General features: G+C 38.2%; 1 protein-coding gene across 1 annotated transcript; it reads right to left on the reverse strand.

Annotated features, from left to right (window-relative positions):
• Window positions 1–265: 265 nt before the first annotated feature.
• Window positions 266–1,997, reverse strand: LOC142852733 (uncharacterized). The gene is given in 3 exon segments (XM_075977768.1): window positions 266–544; window positions 546–1,000; window positions 1,085–1,997. Coding segments are annotated over 3 exon segments (1,416 nt in total). The 3' UTR covers window positions 266–496.
• Window positions 1,998–18,330: the final 16,333 nt, after the last annotated feature.

Here is an 18,330-nt window from a genome sequence, read left to right on the forward strand (position 1 = left end):
ATTACTGGTCTCTGTTTTCTGTCAGGTTCCTATATTCCTAAAATGATTTAGAAACACTTCTTTCCTGATTAATGAGTTTCTATTCAGGATGTACTGATTCAGCATCCAAGGAACTGGTATACCAAAGCACATTCAAAGACATCTTGATTTTTCATTGTTATATAAATTTGAGGTTGATACAGTAAAATATCTTAATGAAAATTTCCGACATTGTCACATTATCAGAATTTTTGTTTAGGATAAACTGCCAATAACATTTCTACACTACTTGAAGTCTTTCAGAAAGTTCAGATGTTATAAAGTTTCTCTTGTATGGATTGGATGTGCAGTGATCTCTGAGAACAGACTTTTGGATTAAGCTATATGTCTCATTATTTACTAAGTAAACTTTTTTCTCCAGTATCAATTTTTTCAAGTATTCTTACAAGTGAAATGCAGATACTCAGCCAAATTCATTACATTAACATTTTTTCTCTCCTCTGATGTTTTATAAAATTTAAACACTCAGTAAAGCATATTTCACATTCTCTGCATTTCTAAGGTTTCTCTCCTGTGTGGATTCTCTGATGTCTTCTCAGATGAGAAGAACGTGTGAAGGCTTTCGCACATTCACTACAGTGGTAAGGTTTCTCTCCTGCATGAATTCTCTGATGCTGTGTAAGATTTGAACTCTGTGTGAAGGATTTCTCACATTCACTACATTTGTAAGGTTTGTGTCCCATATGAATTCTCTGATGCACTCCAAAGTTAGAGGCACATTTAAAGGATTTGTCACATTCACTACATTTGTAACGTTGATGATCTGTATGAATTCTCTGATGATTTCTAAGATTAGATATGTTCGAAAAGGATTTGTCACATTCACTACATTTGTAAGGTCTCTCCCCCGTGTGAGCTCTCTGATGTACTTTAAGAAAACAGGCATGTGTAAAGGATTTATCACAATCACGGCATTTGAAAGCTTTCTCTCCTCTGTGAATTAACTGATGTTGTCTAAGATGTGAGACACATGTAAAGGATTTCTCACAAACACTACATTTGTAAAGTTCCTTCCTTGTATGAATGATCTGATGTTTCCTAAGATTTGAAGCCTGTGTAAAGGATTGTTTACATTCACTACATTTGTAAGGTGTCTCTCCTGTATGGCTTCTCTGATGTAATTTAAAATGAGAAGCAAACATAAAGGATTTCTCACATTGGCTGCACTTGTAAAGTTTCTCTCCTGTATGCATTCTCTCATGCACTTGGAGATGATATGCACACGTAAAAGACTTTTCACACGCATTACATTTGTAAGTTTTTTGTTTCATACATATTCTCTGATGTGCCCCAAGTTTGTTTTTCTGAATAAAACATTTTCCACATTCACTACATTTGTAAGGTCCCTCTCTACGATGGATTTTATAATGGTTTTCAACCTGATACAATGTGCTAAGGCACTTACCACATTCTTTACATTGATAGGATTTCTTTCCAGAATGAGAGCTATCATGTTTGCTGAAACTCAAATATGACGTGAAGCATTTTCCACATTTCTTGCATTGGTATGTTTTCTCTATACTAGAGATTGGTTTCAGCATCGGTATATGTTTAGAGTCAAATGATTTACCATAGTCTGTAATTTTGCGTTGTTCCTCTCTAGTGCGAATTCTTTGACTAATGATGGAACACACATTTAACCATTTCTTACAGTCTTTATACTTGAGAAGTTCTTCACCAGTGTTCCCACTTTCATCATTCTTGAGGACTGTAGAACCAGTAGAGGCATCCCTCTGGTTACGACATCCATACTTGTTGCAGTTCGTTGTAAGGTCATTTGTGTTATAAGGTGTACATTGGATAGTTTTAGAGGCCGTTTTCCCAATCTCATTACATTTATGTGACCTCTCTTGGATATTCACAGGGTGATAGCCAGTATGCTGTGATCCTTCACTCAAGACTTTGACACGTTCACCACATTGATGTTTTTCTGGAAAATGAGCGCAGATAAAATTCATAGGGATTGAGGCATGTTGTTTACACATTGAAGAACTGGTGTCTCCTTCAGTTCTCTAGGACAAGTAACCCTGGAATTCTTAGAAACAGAACTCTCAGCATAGGTATTTGCATTTTACCATGATTACATGAAACCTCAGAAGAACCATTCTAACCCATCAAACTGTAAAGACTGTTAGTATTCTTCTCATTCCTATATAAAAATGTAAACCTTAAAGAAGTTGGGACAAATAAGTAAAGAATGTGCTATGTAACCCAGGCTAGTCTGAAACTCATGACATCCTCTTGCCTCTGCCTCCATATTGCTAGGATTAAAATCATGCTGTCCTGTGCTAACATGACTTATTATACAGATGAAAACTCAAAAATAAATATATGAATAAGAGCCACAGAGTCCTCACCAGAAATATTTTTCTCTGTTTTAAAATCTGTTTTATAAAACTCAGATATAAATGAAATTTATTTGATATTAATAGTAATACATTCCAATCACTACATATAATATAATGCACTTTCTTGCCTTGAATATCCAACTTTTTTTGAACTCTGAAGTTTTCATTGACTAATAGAAGACTCGAGAAATGACTCACTATATAGTATTTGTTTTTCTTTCAAAGAACAAAGAATATAACAAAGGAAAAACACTGAAAAAGTTACATTTGCTGGCATAAATTCCCCCATTTCTGATAGTCTTTATATTGTTCAGAGAATTTGCATACATACAAAGTATTTAAATAGTAGCGATGAGTGAGATATTCCACAAGAAGAGACTTCTTACCTACAAAAACTAGATTGTTATAATTCTCCATCATCACATCAATGCAAAGGGCCCTCCAGGAGGAATCCAGACATTCCCATTCCTCCTGGGAAAAGTCCACAGCCACATCCCTGAATGTCAACAGACCCTGTAATGGAAAATTATCCATTGACCATGTGCTGCTAGAGAAAATGCTTTCATGAGAAAAAAAACTTCAGTAATTATAGATATTTTGTGATACAAATGACCCATGCCAATTATTCCCAACACATTTTCCATAGGTGGTAAAAATGGTCCAGCAGATAAGATTTGCTTTCCTAGAGATAAACAATTCACATTCCAGTATAGACATGCCATAACAGAACTGATACTGATTGAAGTTTCATTTAATTGGGATGATTTGGAAGAAAATGGCCCCCATAAGGAATTACACTATTAGGATATCTGACTTTGCTAGTGTGTATGTGGCTTTTTATAATGATGTGTGTCACTGTGGGGGTGGACTTTGGGGTCTCCTATGCTCCAGCTATGCTCTGAATGACTGAAGTCACTTTCTGCTGCTCGTGGATCAAGATGTAGAACTCTAAGCTGCTTTTCCCTTTTCCAGCATCACGATGACCTGCATGCCATGTGGACCACTTTCCTGCCATGATGTTAATGTAAGAAACTCTGATGTTGCGGGAGGTCTTCCGCTCCTCCAGCCTATAGCCGCTGAGATACCAGCCCATGGGGCCTGGTCTCTCTCCCTTTAAAAAAGCGGCCACTTCCCTCTCCTCTCTCTCTTCACTTCCTGCTCCACTGGCGGCTAGACTCCCTTCCTGGTTGTGCAGAGGGCTGTTGTCTGGGATGGTGATCTGTAAGTTTTTTCACCTTTAAATAAATACCACCCTATTAATCATAATTCCAAACTGGTGTGACATTGTTTGTGACTTACGCCCACACTCTGAGACTATAAACTAGCCTCAGTTAAATGTTTTCCTTTCTAAAAGTTGCTGTGTTCCTGGTGTCTCTTCACAGCAACTAAAACTCTAAGATAGGACACATTTCTCTCCTTATCTCAGCATGCAGGAGGCACACAGCCCTAATGCATACATTCAGTAAAATAGACGCACAAAGTCTCTATTTATATAGTTTCAATGATGTGCATGAACAGATTTACAATCCGTTTTTACTCCTTAAGTTTCTATAAATGGTTACAATAATTACCAGTTTGTTCACTGTATTGTTCCCCTTCATTCACTCTACTCTACCATTGGTAGCCAATACATTTTTCACCCCTCCCCCCACTGCAAGAGGCATAAGCAGTTTTGAAAGCTACAATGAACTTTTCAAACTAGGTAGAAGAGTGTTCCCAGTTGACAGCACATATAGTTACAGTATCATGCAGGATGATATTCTTAATATTTACTTCTTAGAGGGTCTGAGTTCTCATAAGCAGCTCACCAGCCAAACTGGATCAATCCATTCTACATTTTGTATTGCTCTATTTCCTCTATGGACATACCAGGTTTCTCCATTATTTATTCTTTTTTCTATGTCTATAAAAATGGAATGGCATAATAGTCTCACCACCCTTAATCTTTTAGGGAATAATGACATAACATTGAGGTCTAGATCCAGGGATATACCTTTATGAAGTAGATGTTGTATCAACTAGGACCACAGTATCTCACAGCAGAGAGACAAGTTACAATGAGCAAATCTCTACTCCCAAACACTGCAACTGTTCTCCTTGCTCAAATGTGAACACTGGATAAATCTTCTCTACAGACAGATCTCACCTAAGACTATTCTAACATACTTAGTTGTGATGTTGAGTTGCATGTTCAATGACCCACCCTTTGTAGAACAAAGAGTTTGAATGTGGGAGGGAGAAGTATTGATGGACTAAAATCAGAGTTTAGGGGTTTTAATGGTAACTCTCCTTAAACAACACATAGAATCAAATATTCTAATGTCATTTTATGAGAATTGTGAGATAAATACAAAAATCAGCACATGAGGTTAGTGTTATCTGAATTTCTCTAACAGTCAACATAGATAGTTACAAAACAATCCCGCAAAATCAAGATGTGGTTTCATTATTTAATGTGTATATATGTAATGTATATACATTATGACCTATGTGACAATGCATTAAAATGTAGTAAAATTTATGGTTAAACCAAATATATGAAGACTTGTGAGAATAATACAAACTCTTCATTGACTTTCAATATATTATTGCTCATAAAATTTGCTTAATTAAACTTTTGAATCATGTAATTCCACTTTCTTTTTTTGCTTAGTATCTGAACTTAAGAATCTAAAAGGATTTTAGGCTACACAGGTGAGCATCATTTATGACTCTCTCATTTAAGACACTAGATGGTGCAGGCTGTATAAGTTATACAACGTTCACAAATCTTCACCATAAGAATAAACCTGGGGGCTGGTGAGATGGCTCAGTGGTAAAACACACAATTTTCTCATGCAGAGAAACCCAGACTGGTTCTCTCTACATACAGGCCAGGTGACAAATGTGCCTGATTCCAGTGCTGAAGGTTTGATGCCAACCCAATAGAGGGGGGAGGCAGTGACTACACAAGGATATCCTGTTGGAAAAAAATGAAGAAAATACAAAGAGAATACAAGTCTCTGGGAAATTTACCTTGGAGCATTGAAATAAAAATAAAAATATTAGTAGTAACTCCATTGAGACAAAAAAGATTTTACGAGTCAAAAAAGAACAACAATAACAAAAAACACATCCTCATTGTGGGATAGCGAATGACAAAGAGAAAAACTAACATCCTGCTACCTATATCTCCTCACAGAAATTTCAGTTTCATTGCAAAAGCAAGCCACGTACTTCTTCCATTATATAAACTCTGAATGGTGCTGACATAATATTTAGGATTCAAGAGAGCAAGTCTCTTCTAATTCTAATTTTCATATATTTATTAGTAATACCAGCAAAACGTTACATGAATTTGTGTGATCACTTCCAAAAGGCTATTTCTGGAAGCCTGACCATCTCTGAATTAAAAACCATATAAGACATGAAAGCTTCCCTCTTCAATAATATACAAAAACAGAAGGATCTGGGCATCAATCTATTTCTTGCATCAGCTTATACAATAAACTTTTTTCTTTTTACAATTACAGGTTTCAAGTCAATAAAAATTATATCTGGAGAATTAAGTAAGAAAAAGAAAGAGAAACATTAGATGTCATTACCTAAGGCAGAGAATTAAAGGCACACAAGATTTCAATATAAAAACAGTTTTCAAAGTAATATGGATAGGCCACTGACCTGAGACACATTTACCTGAGATACAGCCATTTTCTCTGAAAACTCTTCTCTGTATTTCTGCTGCAGGATTAAAGACCAGAATTCTTGTTGATAACTTGCATCAACCTAGACTTAATATGAATGGTATGAAGAATGTCAAATCACACAAAGGAAAAGGAACTAGGACATTTCACACAAGAAGCAGTGAGAAGGGGGAGCTGGAGAACCAAACCACAAATCATTACTTCCAAATAGAGGGAAGACAAATATTGCTAATAATGTAACCAAGCACACTCTTTAAAAGAAACCTAAGAATAATATACATATCAATTAGAGCCCAGTGATGATGGAAATCTCAGAGAAAACACAAATGTCATAAGACACATTTCAGCTACAATTGTGACAAACTACTAAAGGATGTGAGAAGAAATGGAAGACAGTCTATAAAGGACTCTCGTGTCGCAGCTGGTCCATCCGTGCAGATAAGAGGCAAAGAAACATTAGAAGGTGCACGGACACTCAGTCTTATTTCATCCAGAGTTGTAGGAGTGGCATAAAGAAAATGTGGGAAGAGGGAGACTAGTAAGACCAAATGACATTAAACTCCACTGTACCGAACATGAGATCACAGAAAGCACTTACAACTGTCACTCAAAATCTGTCAGAGCTGAGATGTGCTTTAAGTGATATTGAAAACTACAAAACACATAAAATCTCTATTATATTTCCTATATATCAATAAAGACAATTTCAAAAATAATTTTGAAAATTAGCTCATTTGTATTGCTTCAAGAAGATCTAGGACTACAGTTAAGAAAATTTCTAAGAAATCATTTACGACCAAAAGAAAACAATAAAAATAATAGCAAACAAGTTCCATCACTTTATCATCTGCTTTGTGTATATGACTAACAGCAATGGACAGAATCCATGCAATCCTTATCAGTTAAAACTGAATTCTTCCGAACAGTAAATATGGAAGAGGGAAAACCATGAAGTTCAAAATTAATCCTGAGAATGTGTGTTCCTGGTTGTATCACAGAATCTGACCTCAAATCACACTACAGAGCCTCAGAGGCAGACAGATGGTAGTCCTGTGCACGAGGAAATCACACTACAGAGCCTCAGAGGCAGACAGATCGTAGTCCTGTGCATGAGGAAATCACACTACAGAGCCTCAGAGGCAGACAGATCGTAGTCCTGTGCATGAGGAAACATGTAGAAAGTTGAACAGAACTGAGAGCCCAGCAATTAAAAACAAACTGCAGAGGCCCATTTTAGAAAAATGTGTCAAAGAAAACCCATGAAAAGAGAGACTGTTGAACATTCTGTGTTGCAAAAATAGTTGACTATGTGAAGAAGAAAAACATGACTAAATGCCTATTGATTCGAAAGTAAGCAGACATTGTGTCCTAGGTAAATTTTCTACTGTGTGATGAAACACCTTGACCAAAAAGAAAGTTGGGGAGGAAAAGGATTATTTTGCCTATCCTACCCATTGCTGTTTCTCACTGAAGGAAGTCAGGACAGGAACTCTAACAGGAAGGTGCTGGAGGCCAGAGCTGATGCAGAGGCTATGGAGGTTATGGCTGGCTGGCTTGCTTCCCATGGATTGCTAAGTTTACCACCTTATAGAACCCAGGACCATCAGCTGAGTAATGCCACCACCCACCATGGGCTGGACACTGGCCCCATTGATCATTAGTTGAGAAAATGCATTACATCTGGATGTCATGGAGACATGTCCTCAGCTGAGGCTCTTTACTCTTGAATTACCCTAGCTTGGGTCAAACTGACATAAAAGGCCAGCCAGTACAACAGATAGATCCCTTTCCAACTTGGCACAAATACATCACTCTTAAGCCACAACCTTTACTTTATTATTCATCCCTAAGATCTCATAAATAACATAATAACTTTAAAGTCATTTACAAACTCAAATATTAAAAGTTCAGTCTCTTTTAAGTAGCCAAACTCCTTTAAAATCCAAAGTCTTTTAAACTGAAATCCCTCTTGAGCCTGGGCTCCAGTAAAATACTTCCTTACTTCAAGAGGGGAAAATCAGGACATAGTTACAATCAAGTCAAAGCAAAATCCAATTCCAACATCGCCCTACTGCTGCTGCTGTTCTTGGCGGTCATCCCATGCTACTGACATCCTTATAATGCTGTGGTCTCCTGCTGCAGCTGGGCTGCACTTTCACCAATCACCTTTCATAGTCTCTCTTCACAGCGCCAAGCTTCTACTGTTTTGCACGACTCCTTCAATCCTGATTGTTGAAACACCAGTGACTGCCTCTTCACCAGTGACCTCTCTTGTCTATCACAGTGGCAAGCCTCATCTACTCCCATGGCCACTTTGGAATACAGCTTTACTATGTTCTCAGGAAACATTTCCTAGAATATTTCACTTCACTTTGGAATACAGCTTTACTATGTTCTCAGGAAACACTTCCTAGAATATTTCACTTCACTTTGGAATACAGCTTTACTATGTTCTCAGGAAACACTTCCTAGAATATTTCACCTCACTAATGCTGGTCATAATTACCTCGAATTTCTTAACATCAGCTGACCAGCATCAAGCATAATAGCAAAGCAAAGTGTTCCTTTAGTAGTTCTGGTATCTTGTTAACCGTAGCTAACTCTCCAGACCCAGCTAACCAAAACCACAGAATCTCAATTTAAAATAACAAATGACCCAAACAGAGTCTTTAAGCTTTAACTGAAGCAGCATAAACCAGACCTCCATTTTCTGCACTGCTGCCAACACTACAATCTTCCAGCCTCCTACAGAACATCCCACCAAACTCAGAGTTCCTTCCACACTTCTCCCCAAAATATAAACAGGTTTGTCACAGCAAAACCCGACTTTACTAGAACAAATTTGTCTTAGAGTGTCTATTGCTGCAGGACACCATCATGACCATAAAGCAAGTTGCAGAGAAACAAGGGAACCAGGGTGGGGACTGAACCAGCTACCTAGGAAAGAGCAGGATTGAGCCAGCGACCAGATCCAGAGTCAATGATCTCCACCCGAACAGGTACAGGGGAGTAACCGCTGAGTGAGTGAGCCAGAGCCAGAGACTGCTGTAATCTGGGACCTTCAAGGGAGTAGACCTAAGCCAACACCCCATTGGGTCTGGGTGAGAGTCTAGGACCTCCCAGGAACCGGGCCGGAGCCAGGACCTCTGTCAGCCTGGGCGTGAGTGAACCTGGGTCCTCTGAGGGAACAGGCAGGAATCAGAGATCTCTGCAGGGCCAGGTGCCAGTCTGGGACCTCAGAGAGAGTAGGTCTGAGCCAGGTCCTCTGTGGGTTTGGGCATTGGTCTGGGACATCAAAGGGAATAGGAGGAACCTGGAACCCCTGCGTGAGTCTGGGACCTCTGAGGAAGTAATCAGGGTCTCTGTGGGTTGGGGCCCACCTGAGCCTGGGACCTCCAAGGCATAGATTGGAACCAGAAACCTTTCCAGGACCAACTCCAACCCAGGGACTTCTGCAGGAGGGAATCCAGACCAGGATTTACAGATACAGGTCAAAGCCAGTAACCTAGACCAAAGTTGCCCTGAGGCAAGGAACTCTACCTAGGGCAACAAATTCCACAGAAGTGGGACTGAATGAGACTCATAGGACAGAGAGGGCCTGAGGAAACAAGCTCCACCAGGAGCAGAAGCCAGGAGCAAATCAAGTCCTGGGAGCCAACCCAGATTTGGATCACTGGTGGATTAGGACTAAGCCAGTGACCAGATCCAGAGTCAGCAATCTCCACCAGAACAGGTCCAACTCCAAGCCATGGACTTCTGCAGGAGGAGATCCAGACCAGGATTTACAGAAACAGATCAAAGCCAGAAACCTAGGCCAAAGAAGGCCTGAAACAGCAAACTCCAAGGGAGCACAGGAGCACTGAACTATCTGCAGGAACAGGAGTAACCAACAGGGTAACTAGAACTGTGATACTGACTGTACTACAAGGAACAACCATCTGAGCTTTGGATTCACAGGTACCTAGAAGATTATTCAACAGAATCTCAGACAGCCCCAACCATACCTATAAGACGAAAAGATGAGTAAAAAAGGTAAGATCTCATGCTAAACCACAGAGAGCAACACAACACCAGTAAAACCTAAAGACCCTACAACAACAAGACCTGAACAACCAAATATGGATGACACAGAAGAAAATGATCTAAAAAGTAACTTCAAGAGAATGTTTGAAGTTCTTAAAGATGAAATGAGAAAATGCCTTAAAAAATGGAGGAAAAGAGAAACAAAAAATTGGAAGATATCAGCAAACCACTTAAAGAAAACCAAGGAAAATAGGTCAAATATATAAAAGAAATTATCCAGGACTTGAAAAATGAAATAGACACAATAAAGAAAACACAAGTCGAAGAAATTACAGAAACAGAAACCATGAGAAAAAGATCAGGAACCACAAAAGCAAGCATGAACAGCAGAGTACAAGAGATGGAAGAGAGAATCTCAAGCGCTGAAGATACAATAGAGGAAATAGACTCATCAGTTAAAGAAAACATTAAATCTAACAAAAGTTTAACCCAAAATATCCATGAAATATGGGACACCATGAAAAGGCCAAATCTAAGAATAATAGGTACAGAAGAAGAAGTTCAACTCAAAGGCACAGAAAATTTGTTTAACAAAATTATAGAAGAACTTGCCCTATCTAAAGAAAGATATGCCTATGAAGATACAAGAAGCTTATAAAACATTAAATAGACTAGATCCAAAAAAAGTAATCTAGCCACATAATAATCAAAACACTAAACATACATAGTAAAGAAAGAATATTAAGAGCTGCAAAGGAAAACGGCCAAGTAACAAATAAAGGTAGACCTATCAGAATTACACCTGACTTCTCAGTGGAGACAATCAAAGCCAGAAGGTGGTGGTCAAGCATTATGCCCACATTAAGAGACCATGGATGCCAGCCCAGACTACTATACTCAACAAAACAGTCAATCACCATAGAAGGACAAAACAAGATATTCCACGACAAATCTAGATTTCACCAATACCTAGCCACAAAACCAGCCCTACACAAAATAGTACAAGGAAAACTCCAACCCAACAAAAACACAGACAATTGATGATCTCATAACAGCAAATCCCAAAGAAGAAAAAAATGTACAAATTAACATCACCAACAATGAAAACTAAATTAACAGGAGATAGCAACCCCTGGTCATTCATGTCCCTTAATGTACATGGACTCAACTCACCTATAAAAAGGCACAGGCTAACAGATTGGATACAAAAACAGAATCCATCCTTTTTCTGCATACAAGAAATACATCTCAACCTCAAAGACAGACATCTTCTCAGAGTAAAGGGTTGGGAAAAAATATACCAATCAAATGGACCTAAGAAACAAGTGGGTGTAGCTATCCTAATATCTAACAAAATAGACTTCAAGCTAAAATCAGTCAAAAGAGACAAAGAAGGACATTTCATATTAGTCACAGGAAAAATCTATCAAGAGGAAATTTCAATACTGAACATCTATGTCCCAAATACAAGGACACCCTAATATGTAAAAGAATCACTTATAAAGATTAAATCATACATTAGACCATACACAATAATAGTGGGAGACTCCAACACTCCACTCTCACCACTGGACATATCAGTCAGACAAAAAATGAACAGAGAAATAAGAGAAGTAACAGCTGTTACAATTCAAATGGACTTAGACATCTATAGAATATTCCATCCAAACAGAAAAGAATAGACCTTCTTCTCAGTACCTCATGGAACCTTCTCAAAAATTGACCACATACTCGGTAACAAAACAAACCTCAACAAATACAAAAAAATTGGAATAACCCAATGTACCTGCTTTAAAACTAGAAGTAAACAGCAATACTAATTCCAGAAAGCCCACAAACACATGAAAATTAAACAATGCTCACCTGAATCATCAATGGGTCAAGGAAGAAATAAAGGGGGAAATTAAAGATTTCTAAAATTCAATGACAATGACCACACAACATACCCAAATTTATGGAACACAATGAAATCAGGGTTTAGAGGCAAGTTCATAGCACTAAACGCCTACATAAAGAAGCTGAAAAAAATCCCACACTAGTGAATTAACAGAACATTTCAAAACTTTGGAACAAAAAGAAGCAAACTCACCTAAGAGAACTAGACAGCAGCAAATAATCAAATTGAGAGCTAAAATCAACAAAATAGAAGCAAAGAAAACAATACAAAGAATCAACGAGACAAAGAGTTGATTCTTTGAGAAAAATCAACAAAATAGACAAACCTTTATCCAAACTAACCAAAGGCAGAGAGAGAATATCCAAATTAACAAAATCAGAAGTGAAAAGCAGGACATAAAAACAGACACGGAGGTAATACGGAGGATCATCAGGTCATATTTTGAAAACCTGTCCTTCACAAAATTGAAAACTTAAAGAAAATGGACAAGTTTCTGATTAAATATCACTTACCAAAATTAAATCAAGACCAGATAAGCAAATTAAACAGACCTATAACTGCTGAAGAAATAGAAATAGTCATCAAAAGTCTTCCAACGAAAAAAGCCCAGAACAGATGGTTTCAGCTCAGAATTCGACAAGACTTTCAAAGAAGAACTAATACCAATACTCCTCAAATTATTCCACACAATAGAAACAGAGGGAACATTACCAAACTCTTTTTTTTTTACCAAACTCTTTTTATGAGGCTACAATTACCCTGATACCCAAACCACAGAAAGACATTACTAAGAAAGAGAATTACAGACCAATCTCACTTATGAACATTGATGCAAAAATACTAAATAAAATATTGGCAAATTGAATCCAAGAACACATCAGAACCATCATCCACCATGATCAAGTCAGCTTCATCCCACAGATGCAGGGATGGTTCAACATATGAAAATCTGTCAACGTAATCCACCATATAAACAAGCTGAAAAATAAAAACCACATGATCATCTCATTAGATGCTGAAAAAGCTTTTGACAAAATACAACATTCCTTCATGATAAAGGTCTCAGAGAGAGCAGAGATACAAGGAACATACCTAAACATAATTAAGGCAACATACAGCAAGCCAACAGCCAACATCAAACTAAATGGAGAGAAACTCCCAGTGATTCCACTGAAATCAGGAACAAGACAACGTTGTCCACTCTCTCCATATCTATTCAATATAGTTCTTGAGGTCCTAGCTAGAGCAATAAGACACCAAAACAAGATCAAGGGTATACAAATCAGGAAAGAAGAAGTCAAACACTCACTGTTTGATGATGATATGATAGTTTATATAAGTTATCCCAAAAATTTCACCAAGGAACTTCTACAACTCATAAACTCTTTCAGTAATGTAGCAGGATACAAGACTAACTCAAATAAATCAGTAGCCCTCCTGTACACAGATGATAAAAGAGCTGGGGAAGAAATCAGAGAAACAACACCCTTCACAATAGCCACAAATAGTATAAAATATCTCAGAGTAACTCTAACCAAATAGGTAGAATACTTGTATGCCAAGAACTTTAAATCTTTGAAGAAAGAAATTGAAGAAGACACCAGAAAGTGGGAAGATCTCCCATGCTCTAGGGTAGGCAGAATTAACATAGTAAAAATGGCAATCTGATCAAAAGCAATCTACAGAGTCAATACAATGCCCATCAAAATCCCAGCAAATTTTTTCACAGACCTTGAAAGAATAGTAGTCAACTTCATATGGAAAAGCAAAAAACCCAGGATACCCAAAACAATCCTGGGCAATAAAAGAACTTCTGGAGGCATCACAATCCCTGACTTCAAACTCTACTACAGAGCTACAGTACTGAAAATAGCCTGGTATTGGCATAAAAACAGACAGGAGAATCAATGGAACTGAATAGAAGACCTGGATTTTAATCCACACACCTTTCAACACCTAATTTTTGACAAAGAAGCAAAAAATATCCAATGGAAAAAAGAAAGTATATTCAACAAATGGTGCTGGCATAACTGGATATCAACATGTAAAAAACTAAAAGTAGACCCATATCTCTCACTATGCACAAAACTCAAGTCTAAATGGATCAAAGACCTCAACATAAAGCCAGCCATACTGAACCTTATAGAAGAGAAAGTGGGAAGTCCACTTGAACGCATTGGCACAGGAGACCACTTCCTAAATATAACCCCAGCATCACAGACAGTGAAACAATGAGTAAATGGAACCTCCTAAAACCTGACAAGCTTCTATAAAGCAAAGGACACAGTCAACAAGACAAAATGACAGCCTACAGAATGGGAAAAGATCTTCACTAACTCCACATCAGATAGAGGTCTGATCTCCAAAATATACAAAGAACTCAAGAAATTGGACACCAAAAGAACACATAATCCAATCAAAAAAAAATGGAGCACAGACATAAACAGAAAACTCTCAACAGAGGAATCTAAAATGGCTGAAAGACACTTAAGGAAATGTTCAACATCCTTAGTCATCAGAGAAATGCAAATCAAAACAACTCTGAGATTCCATCTTACACCTGTAAGAATGGCCAAGATCAAAAACACTGATGACAAGTTATGCTGGAGACATTGTGGGGAAAAGGGAACACTTCTGCATTTCTGGTGGGAATGCAAGCTGGTACAGCTGCTTTGGATGTCAGTGTTGCGATTTCTCAGAAAATTAGGAAACAAACTTCCTCAAGACCCAGTAATACCACTTTTGTGCTCAATCGTGCCACAAGGATATGTGCTCAACTATGATCATAGCAGCTTTGTTTGTCATAGAACCTGGAAACAGCCTAAATGCCCCTCCATCGAAGAATGGATAAGGAAAATGTGGTACATTTACACAATGGATTACTAAACAGCAGAAAAAAATAACTACATCTTGAATATTGCAGGAAAATGGAATGAGCTAGAAAACATTATTTTTAGTGAGGTACAGATACAGAAAGATAATTATCACATGTACTTACTCATATGTTGTTTTTAAACATAAAGCAAAGAAAGCCAGCCTATAAACCACAATTTCAGAGAACTTAGACAACAATGCAGACACTAAGAGAGACTTACAAAGATCTAATCTACATGGAAAGTAGAAAGTAGAAAAAGACAAGATCTCCTGAGTAAATTGGGAGCATGGGGACCTTGGGGGAGGATTAAAGCGGGGAGGGGAGAGACACAGGGAGGGGAGCAGAGAAAAATGTAGAGCTCAATAAATATCAATAAAAAAATGTATAAAAGAAAAAAGAAAAAAAGCATTTTTCAGGGGAATGGGTTTATTTAGCTCACACATCCATACCAATGTTCAGCACTGAAGGAAGTCCGAATAAGAAATCAAATAGAGCAGTATCCTGGATGCTAGCGCTAATATGGTGACCATGGTGAGGGCCTTGCTTCGCATGGATTGCTGAACATGCGATATTGTAGAGCTTGGGCCACCATCCTGGGCATGGGACCACAAACTGCCCTCTCCCAGTGATCATTAATCACCAAAATCCTTACAGTTGCATCTCGTGGAGGCAGTTCTTCAACTCAGATGCATTCCTCTCTGAAGATTTTATCTTGTGTCAACTTGATCATATGAAGCCAGCCAGTAAAAGCAGTCTACAAGAAATTTTAGGAGAAATATAAAAAACCAAGACAACTAAATAATGTATTCCATGAACAAAAATTCTGCAAAGGTTAGACAAATATTCACAGAGGGAATGGTAGCTAAGAGAGTTAGCTAAACACTTAGCAGGTTTTCTTCTTAGTAGTGATTAATACATAGATAATATAAAATCCTGAGCAGTGTAAATTCAAGATGTCCAACCCATGCAATATAAAAAAGGAATAACTGAAAAATTGTAGGGATTTCATTATACAAAATGACAAATACACCATATATCTATATTTAACTATATACACACATATATGTATGTATTTTAATTTTTTTAAAAAATTATTTTTATTTTTGTATACCCATGTTTGTCTTCCCTGCATGTATTTGCATACCACGAGTGTCCGGTGCCAAGAGAAAATAGAAGAGAAAATTGGGTTCTCCAGACTGAGTTAAGGACAACTGAGTGTTATAATGCAGGAGCTGGGAAGAGTAACTAATGCTTAAGACATTTCTAGAATGACTGAAAAATGAGTTCTAAAGGACTCATGATCCTTAGTCATGAAATTATAAAGTTAAAACCAAAGTGCAGTGATTTCTGGCATGGTCAGAATGGCTAATATTAAGTTACAACACATTTAGGCATGGTGGGAATGCCTTCAATCCCACCACTCCAGAGGCAGAAGCACATGAATTTCATTGATTCCAGGGTGGTGTGCTCTATGTAGTCGCTTCCAGGTCAGCTAAATAATCATAGTGATGCCGTCTCAAAAATACATTTAAAAATAAAATGTATAGTAACATATGTAGGTAAGGGGATGGAATATTGGGATCTTCTTTCACTCCTGATGGGCAAGTCACTGGAGTTCATTGTTTGTCAAGGTTTCATGTCATAATCTTACCCTCCACAGTTAAACTGAGTTCTCACTCAGCTCCTAAAGTCCTCTCACACACAGACTTGCATACTCAGGGTTGACTGATATATTATTTATCAACATCTGGGAATGGAAACAGCCCAGATTCAAATGAACAGATTCAGGGTTAAAAAATGACAAACAGGAATTTAGGATTAAAATGGATAATAGTGAAAATGGCAGTGAGGGAATGACTGAGGATACAGTAACATCCTCCATGTTTTCTTAATTGGACAAATTCAATATTTCTTTTGTCAGTGTGCTTGTGGTGATAGTCTACAACTCAACACAGAGGGACCTGAGGTAGAACAAGGTCTCTCAACAGGAGGAGGAAGGAATGAAATAATGATTGTTGGAAGACTGGCAAAGGCAGCATTAAGAACGGAAGGTGGTTCCCATTTGTCCTTCAGAATGAATTTACAGGAGAGAGGACGCGGAAAGAAGCTTGGGCCTTGAGGCAGAAGAGCACCACTGTGTTCTTCACATGGCTGACGGCCTTCGGTAATGCACAGGTTATCAATGGCGTCTCTAGCTCACAGCTTAGGAAAGGGACAGCTTCACTATTGATAATGTTCAGGGGAACACTGTTAGTGATCTGGAAAAATATAGAACACTGTCTTTTATGTGAACACGCAATCACAATCTCTGATCAGTCAGATCCTGAGGAAATGGTTGAGGGTCTCTCAAATGTGCCATCTTTGCACATATGTGCCAGTTCTTCTAGTTGTTAGAAAAGAGCTATCTAAATTTGATCAAATTTCATTTCATTCTAGCTACAAGATCCGGGCATGTATTTAGCATTTGTTTCATGCTCTCTTGGCAAACAGACGTATCATGTCCGTCTTTGAAATATCACATTTTTCTTAATGCAGTCAACTTGCTGTCAATCAGGTTAGAACATTTCCCATCATTATCCAAGTAGACCAAGAACTTGTACTCTGAGGTAAGGCATACCCTTCTGAGATCCAAGTGTTTAAGTAGGAGGGTCAAGCATAAATAAGTATGACATCTGTGAACCTCTAACCCTGAACTGAGCTGCTGCTTCCTTTTCAGACTGGAACAGAATCGACAAGGTCTGAAACTGCCTCTAGGCACTCAGCGTATTGGAGGGGAGTGTGAAGAATTACACAAAAGGAAATTATACAGGAATGATCTCTGTTCCTTGACAAGAATACAGATGTGGAGGAGAAAATAGCAACGATGTGGTGGTGTTTGTGGCCTACTTGGCCCTTTGGGTACATTGCTTGTAGTTGAGTTATTTTAATGCTTGCAGCTCAGCTGGTAGGGAGCCTTTGACTCAGTGAGAAGAGTGTCTGTGTCTCTGTAGACAGTGTTTCAGCTCAGTGCTTACAGTGCTTATAGCCACTGGATATATTGCCTGTAGCTCACTGAGATGTCAATCCTTACTATCCCCCCTCTTTTTAATCTTCAGGGTCTCGGACTTCGTATTTCTGTGAGGAAAACTGAGACTAGGAAGAGAGTAGGAGGAAAGGGTGTATTTGCCTTGCCTGTCCTGGCACTGCTCAGCAACTCACTGCTTGAAGCTGAGTTACTGCAGTGCTTGTAGCTCAGCACGGGGCAACAACCTTAAAGAATCCCCATTCCAGCTAGGAAAAAAGTACTACAGCAAATAACCAAGGTTCAAAGTAGACTTCAGATACTATAAAGACACAAAAGCACAGAATCCACTCTGTCACAGCCATGTTAGAGTACAGCTGTCCTTCCTTCCTTCTTCAGCCCTTTCATCCATTTTGCTGTGTTCAGAGACTGAGGTTTCTCCTCGTTCCATCCTCTGTGTGGGT

The sequence above is a fragment of the Microtus pennsylvanicus genome, chromosome 6, assembly GCF_037038515.1.
Source record: "Microtus pennsylvanicus isolate mMicPen1 chromosome 6, mMicPen1.hap1, whole genome shotgun sequence".
In the NCBI taxonomy this organism is placed as follows: domain Eukaryota; kingdom Metazoa; phylum Chordata; class Mammalia; order Rodentia; family Cricetidae; genus Microtus; species Microtus pennsylvanicus.